Raw genomic sequence first — 10,336 nt, 5'->3', positions numbered from 1 at the left:
GGAAGGACTGGTATGATATAGACAGACTACCATAATGTGAGCATTAGTGGCTACTTCCACGGCCCGAACTCGTGACCTATAGTAGAAATAACACCATGTAGTCACTTTAAAGAGATGCTACTTAAGAATTAGCCTGTGCGTCCTGAATTTCAATTTTTTAGTTTAATTTTTCAGAACAAAAATGTCTTGAATTGTCCTTAACTTAAAAATTTTAATTTAAAATTTCACGACAAAAATAAGTACTGGCTAATCTCTAAATAGCATCCCTAAAAATGGCTATACGAGCACTTGCCCGACCTATAGGTCACACTTTGTTAGCATTGAAACCACGCCATAAATTTAGAACCAAAAACCAACTTATATTTTCAGTTTGATTCAGCATTTTGTAATGTTTTTTTTAATGATATATAAGCATGATTTAATTTTTCTATACAAAAACTCGATTTATGAATTTTATAAAATAAATCATCCATCAAATTAACTCACATAGCAATAGCTATGATCCCTACTGAAAAACATCATCCCTCTTCTTTCCAGAAACTTTAGATGCAAAATAGAAGATAGTAAAAGTTTGGAAATTTTATATAATGGAGATTAAATATGCAGCTAATGGCTGTCCACCATTTTACATCACTATTCAACATTTTTTTCTCTTTTTTGATAAGTCAACTCTTCAACAGTTCAATTGCCTGCCTCTTTTTCCTTTCTTTCCCAATGTTTTTACTCATGTTCCTCTTGTTCATATATATAAGATTCTGGTTGAGAATTTCAGATGTGTACATCTCCTATTTTTCTATAAAACAATCTCAGAAGCTGCTATACCTTCTCATGCATTCAGCTCGCCAAACCAAACGCCACGCCTCACAAATTTTGTTAAGAGTGCATGTCGTAGTTTTGAAGCTTGGCACCACGAAAAGATCCCATTAAAGTTCAGCGACAAGATTCATGAAACACTGATGACGAAGAGTTACAAGCTCATGTCCTCTGGTAAGCACCTCGCAAGAAAATACAGGCTGCAATAGGAGAGAAGGTAAAACTACAGCAGAAGTAAAAGAAAAAGAAAGGAAGCATATAACAGAATCGATATTCAGAATACGGTTTTTCTCTGTTGAATTATGTAATTATCTCATCTAAAAGCTTAAGTTGTTAGAGAGGATACTTTTATTTATTTAATTATATCTTCAACATGTTCTCTTACGTGCGGGCCTGATTCTTTATCCTGGGCCAATAACATGGATATTATTTCTAATAATGGGTGGCAATGAGACTAGAGCTCAAGACCCCTATCTACGCTGCTACCATCTTGAATTGTATGATCATCTCATCTAAAAACTTAAAACTGAAGCATCCTTTACAACGAATATGTAGAAACAGTGGATTCTTCCTTAGTAATTCTTAATATGGGTAAACGATACAAGTATCAGCTTAGTAGTATACTAGTATTATTGAATCTAAAAGTTCATATATTTTCATTTCTATAGTACAGATATACATTCAAAAAATGGATCTAGCTAAGGAGATTCCACCAGATGAAAAGCATGATTTTAAAAAAAGAAAAAAGAAACTGCTGATGATTACATGTAAAATTAACTATCAGAATTGATGTTGAAGTTTGAAAGAGATTATCTCACCTCGCAGACATGAAAGCCATACCAAAGAACACAGCTTTGACAGCTCGCTTCTGACCGGCATAGTCAAATGCCAATGGAAGCATCTCATGTAAGGTTAGAAATGCCATCACCCCACCCACTGGGAAGCACACAAGACCCGTTAGAGAATAAGTAATTCAAATTTATGTATATTTCTCCTTTCACCAGGAAACTAAAGGAAATAAAAATCATATCAACCTGCTCCGAGGAGGCCCTCCAGAATTTCAGGATTCAAGCTGCTTGGGAACAAATATCCTGCAGTCGATACATGTTTAATGAAACTATTGAATTCTGAACCTATTCACTGGTTCATATCTACTGCGCGTTTTACTTGAGATAAAAGACATGAATATAAGGTACTCACCCACAATAATTACGCCTAGGGGCTCTGCAAGACCTGAAAGTGTTGCCAATTTGAATGCCTGCCATTTACTGAGACAGATAGATTCTCCATATAAATTTCAACCGTGTAAGAAGAAAAAGATGGAATAGTACATATAATAATATGAGCTTTGCATTTTAATTTCTTCTATTCTAAAGCTTCCAGCAACTTTAGTTATGTGCATGTAAGTCTTATGATTTAAATAGCTTAATGTAAGTCTTATGATTTAAATAGCCTTAATGTAAGTCTTATGATTCAAATAGCCTTAAGGCCTAAAGCATAAGTATGTACAGATAACACAATACCGTGGTGAAACTACATTCATATGACTTCACAAAATTGAACTTAATATGTTTACATGCTTGGAATCAATAATTAAATCATTAGAAAGCTGACCTAATAAAAGAAACCGAGATTGACACAATAGCAAAAGATGCTACCATTCCTTATTAATAGTCATAAGATAGTCTACTAGGAATCATTACCTCTGTGTCGCAAAATAAACTGGAAGTGCAACAGCAACACCCTGCAACCAAATAAATCAGGCCCCGCAACGGAAAAAAGAAAGAAAAAAAGCACATACATTAACCCCTTCTCGTTTATCAAAATCAACAGTTGATGCCTTCCCTGGCATTGTCAATCAATCGACCATTCAATCAACTATGCCTCAACCCAACTCAGTTGGCGATTTGGTATAATATGGAAAATGTGAGAAAGAATCAAAAGTGCTTGATATGCACAGGTCTTATCCTGAAATATAGGTCATACATGGCTCTTGGATGAACTGATAAGCACATTGATTTTGTTATGATTAACATACTCTTTAACGGTTACACGCTTAATCAACAACAATCTGCTCAGCAGAGAAAGTTTGAATAAGATGTTCATAGAGCCAAAAGGGAATGAAACCAAGATTAATAAAGCAATCAAGTACCTACATATACACACACTATGATAGGACAAGATATCAAACATTATAACTGTAGTAAGGAGTTCACTAGTGGATTCTTGCACTCAAGAAACAAACAGAAACCAGGAAATAAGAGACTGGTAAATGTGAATGAAGTATACCTCTGGTATGTTGTGTAAAGCAATAGCAAGAGCCAAGTTTAGACCAACCCGAAGTCCCTAAAGAAAAGCATGATGAAAACTTTAAACAATTACTATATGTTTATAACTGAGATCTTTTGCTAAAAGGACTTCAAAATGTATTCTCATCAAACAAAACAAAGTTACTAACATACTCTTTCTGCAACTAACAGGTAATGTCTAGTCTTTGAGAATACCTAATTTTCCTAGAAGACAAACTATTTAGTATGGAATGTCATAGGCCTAAATAGAGCAAAATGGATAGAGATTATTCATATGGCCGATGCCAACTAGTTTGGGATTTGAGGTGTTATTCATTAATGAAGTTTTGTCACTCTTACAATTATTAACATAGAATTAAAAAAAATATTGTAGGTTGAGCGGCAATGACTAAAGTGATTGATAGAGAAGATTATAAACATCAGATAATCAAGAGAGGAGGACTACCTTCATTGATCCAAGGAACACGGCCATCCCTTCAGGAAAGTTATGCAAGCTTATGCCTGGATAGAAAAACCAATAAAATCATGTTATACATCTTGTATTGAATAGGCAATATGGATCAAATGCATATATCATTCTCTTTTATTTCCATATTGCTACTCCCTTCATCTAATTCTATGAAGTGTAGTTTAACAGGAAATGGAGATTGAGAAGTTAATTTGACTTGTATTGCATTTGGGTACAAGTAGCTCAAAATATTTAACTTGACAAATGACTTTTGATTGCCAGAAGTATGTGCAAGTAGTATAGAATCCTTATTTGCAAGAAAAGCCCCAAATATTTAGGAACATCTCATACTAGAAAAAGTGGTCCCTTGAATTGGACGGAAGAAAATTTGATAGGTAAATGAGCATCAATTCTGTAACAGAATGTGGGACTGTTCCTTAACAACAACATAGCAACAACTATGCCTCAGTCCTAAAGAAGTTGGGGTCGGCTATAAGAATCCTCATTGACCATGTTACTCCATTTAAAATTATCTCATGCCAATAGGGCTGCTCCTTAACCCCTCCCCCCCCCCCCAAAAAAAAGCACGTGTTTGGGGGGTGGGGGGTTGGGCGCTCCTGCACAATAGATAAATTATAGTAAAATACTATTACTATTCGGGAGTCAAATAGTTTTTCCTTTTACTACGATTTTCTCTAACTCTTTTTAAATATTTCAAATTATTAATTATGCTGCTTTATAGTACTTTTCATGTACTTTTCAAAAATATATATTTTATTTCAGAAAACTTGAAGAACTTATGTCCATATTCACACTGAAAATTAGGAATTTTTGACCCTAGTACTCGGAACTCCTTCCCATAAAATGGGACGGAGTGTGGTATTCAACTAACTATTGAGGAAAACCTACTTTGTACCAAGGAAAGAACCTTAACATATTACTCTGAGCATACACAAGTAATACCAATACAGTCCAATTAGAGACATTCTCTACAGACAATAAGGGATGAAGGGAAGAGAATTATTTAACTACAAGGCTTTGTAAATCTAACACCTACTAAAAAGTCTTAGCTTAATTGAAGGGTAAACTTAATTCAAGTGACATTGAGTAAGCTTGTAATATTCTTCTCATATCAGAAATGGATACTATTAAAAAGCATGTAACCTTGAACTGCAGCAACTGAACAAGACTCCGGATAAGATTACGCAGCTCTCAATATATCCCTCTTAACGATTGCTCGAGATTATGCTTTATTTGGGTGCAATCTACTTATTATCAATCTAAGTTAACTTCCTAATAAAACTTCCCACGAACGTGGAGTGCTACTACAGAGACATAAAGATGAAGAGTAAGCAAGATTTATTTTAAACATATATGTGCTCTTGCATCAAAATGTTTGTCATAAGACTCTGAAACAACAAGAAGCATAAAAAATAGGCTTCCACTCATAGAACTTAATCAGACCTAGTTCACAAACAGTTTTGAGTTCTCAAAATGAGAACTCAGAAGGAGGTTTACAGCATAAAAGAAAAACAACGAAGGCTGGTCAAATTTATGGGAATTATCAGCAAACAAATACAGCACACTGACCTACTGCTGTGATGATTCCACTAAATAAAACTTGGCGGCGATGCTTCTTCATCATATCCTTACTCCTTTCATCTCCGTCTTTCTGTTCTCAAGCAGAAAACCATTTTTATTCTAAACTACTTTTTGCATGAACGAGACTTTCTCGTGTAGAAAACAAATCAAAATCATACCTTTTTGCCTTTGGCACCTGAAATGGGTGCAAGCGTAGGTTCTGGGATGAAATGTGAAACAAGAGCAAAAAAGATAACTCCTGCAAAAAACTGATGGGCCAAAAGATTTGCAATTAACAGACAAGAACTATATGTTTCTTCTTTTGGTGGAAAACAAACCGATAAAATTCAGAATAAAACTGGAGATAACTCACCCAGAGGTTTCCCTTCAAAAAGCCGATGGAGTTTATAGCATTATGAGCTAAGTCAAAGAATGATATGCTGAGCATAAGACCAGCAGCAAATCCCTGCAAAATGGGAGAAACTATTCAAGTCTATACTCTGCTATGTACCTCTAACATTTATGCACACTGAACATAACGAGTTCTTCAAATCCCCGAAAGCTTAAAATCATCAGTAACTTAACAATCAAATGGTCCTTTTCTTCTGTTGAAATTTTAAATACTCAATCTAGAAAGGGAGGCCCAGTGCATTAAAGCTCCCGCTATGCGCGGGGTCCGAAGAAGGGCCGGACCACATTGAGTCTATTGTGCGCAACCTTACCTTGCATTTCTGCAAGAGGTTGTTACCTCTTTGTCACGTGGCGGCAACTCCTAACGTTGCAGCAAGACTCCCCTTCAAAATACTCAATCCCGTAATGAATATAAAATACTAACAGTAAACATATATGAAGTTAGCATGCATAAACAAGGAAGTGACAACCAAAACCATGAATCACTGAAATTAACCATTTCACTTCTACTAACATTCTTGCAAATACAATTAACAATCACCTGTAAAAGTCCTAGCATCTTCAAGTTAGGAGTCTGGCTAATAACCACAAAAAGTGCCCCTGCTCCAAAAAAGATAACAAATAATTTGATTCAAATCATTAAACCTTCTTAAGGGAGACTTCTCATAGCTTTAAACACTCAAGAAAACTGAAAACACACAAAAGAATATGTAAATAACCTTAAAGTAATAGCACCATCAGTCCTCAATGTGTTTTATTCAGTTTTTATGAGCGAAGTGCAAATTGTGTACAAAAATCAAATTTTTACGTTTACCAATATGGTTTTCACTAGAAAAGACACCAAGAATTACCAATGGATTAACCACGACACTTAAAAAGACCAAAACTTTGACTTCAATAACTCAAAATTAAACATTAATAAGAGCACATGTCAGGTTCTGATAATCAATGAACTTTTGCAAAGTAGAAAAATAAACTACTCCTAACCAAAAAAATAGCTTTTTTACTTACCTAGAGAGGTACTTAAGCCACCCAACATAGAAAGACCAAGAGCAACAAGAATTTGAGAATCCATAGAATACCCTTTGCTCCAAAACCCCTATATATTCCAAGAAAAGTCAATTTATCCCCAAAACAAATCTGGGGTTTTGCTCCTATTTTTTTCTGCTATTCTTTAGATGAAGCAAATGGGTGTTTGGAGATTGATATCAAGAATGAAAAATATAAGTTTTAGGAAAGAAGAGGTCTCTTAAATATCAAATCTTGGAGACCCCCAAGATTAAAAGATTACTCAAATATATAAGTAGTAGCTCAGCTCAGTTCCCTTCAGGAGTGGGGCAAAGAAGAGAATATGTACAGTTAAAGAAAAGAGATTATGGTAATGGAGGGGTTCAAGATATTAGAAACTTTGACTTGTTGCTTTACCATATGGTGAGTTATTAATTCTATTGGATTCGTTTTGTACTTTGTCTGTTTGTCAGCAACCATTAATTGGTTTCTTTAGGATAATTGTTTAGTTTAGGAACCATGATTTATCTTTAATTGCAATTGTACCTTCTCGAGTTTTTAAAATTAAGTCATATTCACATTTTGTTGGGTAATTTGTAATTAAGAATTTAAGATTAAGTCAAACCATAGGTCATCGACAAAATTTCAAATGTTCTTGAAAAATGCTTAAATGGTTGAATATGTCACAAACTAGAATTTTTTTTTAAAAAAGATAGTGGCTATATTTTAAAACGTCTCAATATGTTTTGGGGAATCTTACATAAATGTCCCAAATAAGTCTCAATTACCAACATCTAACCATTAATCATAGACTTACCAAAACTAGTCAAACACATATAAAAATTAAAAATACAAATAAATAAGGTTCCTTCTCTCCAAGAATCACACGCAAAGATCTTCTTCCATATTTTTAAGAGTGACTAGCAACATTAAATGCAAGACGGAAAGAAAATTTCATTGATGGGGTAGCAAATAAGGTGATGAAATACAAAAAATATATATATATATAAGATTCCAAAAATCTAAGCAAAAAAGGACATTTTTCAATGGGTATAGTTGAAATTTATTGAAAACATATAGATGAGTCAATATACAAAATTTGAGGAAGATTGTAGGTGATTTGGACTAATTTGGTATCAAAATTCATAGTTAAACTCGAGTTCCAAAAATTCATCTGCAACACATGTATCTCACACATAGGTAGACGTGGATATACATGTGATACAAATATGATACATATGTGATACACATAACATTTTTTCATGTTCATCTTCTACTTCGAATTTTCAATTCATACCACCTCAAAACTCCACCAAATCATCCCAAAACTGAGATTCAAGCTCCTTACGATGTACCCAGTCTATTTTAATAATACTTACTCACAAAAAGCAAAATTTTGACCCTTTATTGGCTACAAATAGCTAATTGGCTAATATTAGTAATATTTTATGAATTGATCAATTTATATAATAAGCTACTTATAAATGGATATAGCTAGAAGTTTCCCTGTGTTTTATTTAGGCTTGGACAATTTATTGTTGGTATTGCTGGTTGTTACTGCTTTCTTTTTTTTTCCTTTAGCCGGGGATCTATCGGAAACAGTCTCTCTACCCTTAAGATAGAGGTAAGGTTTGTGTACACATTACCATTTCCAGACCCCACTCATGAGATTATACTGGGTTTGTTGTTGTTGTTGTAGGCTTGGACAATTATTCACGGGGAAGTATACAAATAATCCTCAAAATGGATAGTGTTGAATTTTTGTCCCCGCTTAAACCTCAAGTTTAACAAGTATAGTCCCTTACTTTCCTCATGGGTAATACTTGTAACTTTTGACCTTAAAGTTCTGCCCGTGGGGCAAGCGGACGTCAAAAGTTAGAGATCACGCAAATAATATCATATTTTAATAATTCTTTGGTTACGCACACGCTAATTATCCTGTTGGTCATGTTCTAACTTTTATTAGTACAATATGTGAGATAATTGTACGAAATTGAGAGAAAAAAATTGGATTTGAAGAACCAATCTCTCGTGTGTTCTTTTACATTGAGCTTTGTACATGTATATATATTATACACTTAACATATATATTTATTCCTCCCACATTAATCCACTAACTTATGTCTCCTTATATTATAATCATCTTACTAACCCCACTAATTTATGTCCCCTAATCCATTAATTATGTCCCCCTATATTTTAATCACATACACATAATATGCACGACATTCTTCACCCTCCTTCTTCTTCTTCACCCTTCTTCTCTATCTCTAAGTAAATCTTTACAGATTGTTAGAATTAGGATATGGTTTCTGGTTTCTTCTTCCCAACATCCCCCCTCAAGTTGGAGGGTAACTTTGTGACCCCTAACTTGCTCAAAATCTCGGAGTGAGAAATCCCAGAAAGTGTCTTTGTGAAGAGATCCGCCAGTTGGTATTTAGATGGAACAAAAGAAAGAGTAATTAAACCAGAAAGGAACTGTTGACGCACAAAATGACAGTCAATTTCTACATGTTTTGTGTGTTCCTGAAAGACAGGGTCACGGGCGATATGAATGGCTGTCTTGCTGTCAGAGTGAAGAGGTATGGGAAGACGTACTGGTGCAGAGAGATCTTCAAGAAGTCTAACTAACCATGTAAGTTCTGCAGTTACTCTTCTCATCGATCTGTATTCTGCCTCTACAGAAGATAGAGAGATTGACACTTGTTTCTTTGATTTCCAGGAGATGGGTGCTCCTCCTAGTGTGATGAAAAATCCACTTACGGACCTCCTAGAATCCTTGCAAGAGGCCCAATCAGCATCGCAAAATGCAAGCAAGGAGAATGAGTGTTTTGCTGAGAGAAGAATTCCTTGTCCTGGATCACAACTCAAATATTTGAGCACTCGTAAGGCAGTAGAGAAATGAGACTTACATGGTCTCTGCATGTACTGACTGAGGGTAAGGACTGCGAAAGAAAGGTTAGGGCGAGTGTTAGTGAGATAGTTCAACTTGCCAACCAGATGCCGAAATACTGTTGGATATTACAAAGGGTGCCCATCATCAGCTTGAAGCTTGGAGGAAGGATCAAGAGGAGAACTGACTTGTGGCAAATGAAATATATCAAATTTCCTCCAGCATATCTAGGGTAAATCTCCTTTGGCTTACAATAAAACCTTCATTTTCTCGTAGAATTTCTATCCCTAAAAAATAATGCATGTCTCCTAGATTTTTTACCTTGAATTCACTGTTTAGAAAACCTTGATATGCTGAATTTCTTCCAAGTCCTCTCCAGTAAGCAGTATGTCATCTACATAGACAGCTAGGATAGAAATCAGGTTTCATGTCCGTTTAAAAAATAGTGAGTAATCGTTTAATGATGAAGAATACCCTTTAAAACTCAAAGCTCCTGCAATCCTAGCATACCATTGCCCGGAAGTTTGTTTTAAACCATACAATGACTTCCTTAGTAAACAAACATGCTTAGGACTAGGAGGTGTTAAGCCTGCTGAAAACCTCATGTACACCTCCTCTTGTAGATCCCCATGCAAAAATGCATTGTTGACATCTAATTGGCACACATTCCAATCTCTTTTGGCTGCAATAGTGAGTAAACACCTTATGGTTGTCATTTTCACCACTGGTGAAAAAGTCTCACTATAATCTATTCCTTCTCTTTGGACATCCCCCCTGACCACCAGCCTTGCCTTCAACCTTTCAATTCTTCCATCCGACAAATATTTTACCTTGTACACCCATTTGCAAGGTAGAGACTTATTTCCTTTAGGT

At 35.1% G+C, this 10,336-nt stretch overlaps 1 protein-coding gene across 1 annotated transcript; it reads right to left on the bottom strand.

Moving 5' to 3' along the window:
• Window positions 1-561: 561 nt before the first annotated feature.
• Window positions 562-6,923, bottom strand: LOC104115948 (zinc transporter ZTP29). Its single transcript, XM_009626694.4, has 12 exons — window positions 6,574-6,923; window positions 6,104-6,162; window positions 5,525-5,617; window positions 5,331-5,420; window positions 5,161-5,242; window positions 3,568-3,623; window positions 3,103-3,159; window positions 2,517-2,557; window positions 2,014-2,081; window positions 1,848-1,904; window positions 1,632-1,749; window positions 562-1,013 (listed from the first exon to the last, which is right to left on the bottom strand). Exons 1-12 carry the CDS (start codon window positions 6,635-6,637, stop codon window positions 968-970), a joined length of 831 nt encoding a protein of 276 aa, XP_009624989.1. The 5' UTR covers window positions 6,638-6,923; the 3' UTR covers window positions 562-967.
• Between the last annotated feature and the right edge of the window lie 3,413 nt (window positions 6,924-10,336).

This window comes from Nicotiana tomentosiformis, chromosome 11 (assembly GCF_000390325.3).
Source record: "Nicotiana tomentosiformis chromosome 11, ASM39032v3, whole genome shotgun sequence".
In the NCBI taxonomy this organism is placed as follows: Eukaryota; Viridiplantae; Streptophyta; class Magnoliopsida; order Solanales; family Solanaceae; genus Nicotiana; species Nicotiana tomentosiformis.
This window is presented reverse-complemented; position numbering and strand designations above follow the sequence as displayed.

Excerpts from the sequence above, each read along its gene's own strand:
- LOC104115948 (XM_009626694.4), bottom strand. The coding sequence starts at position 6,637 with ATGGATTCTCAAATTCTTGTTGCTCTTGGTCTTTCTATGTTGGGTGGC. Across the intron at positions 5,421-5,524 it reads TTTTGAAGGGAAACCTCTGG|TTTTTTGCAGGAGTTATCTT; the intron begins GTGAGTTATCTC and ends TTGGCCCATCAG. Across the intron at positions 1,750-1,847 it reads GGAGGGCCTCCTCGGAGCAG|TGGGTGGGGTGATGGCATTT; the intron begins GTTGATATGATT and ends TGTGCTTCCCAG.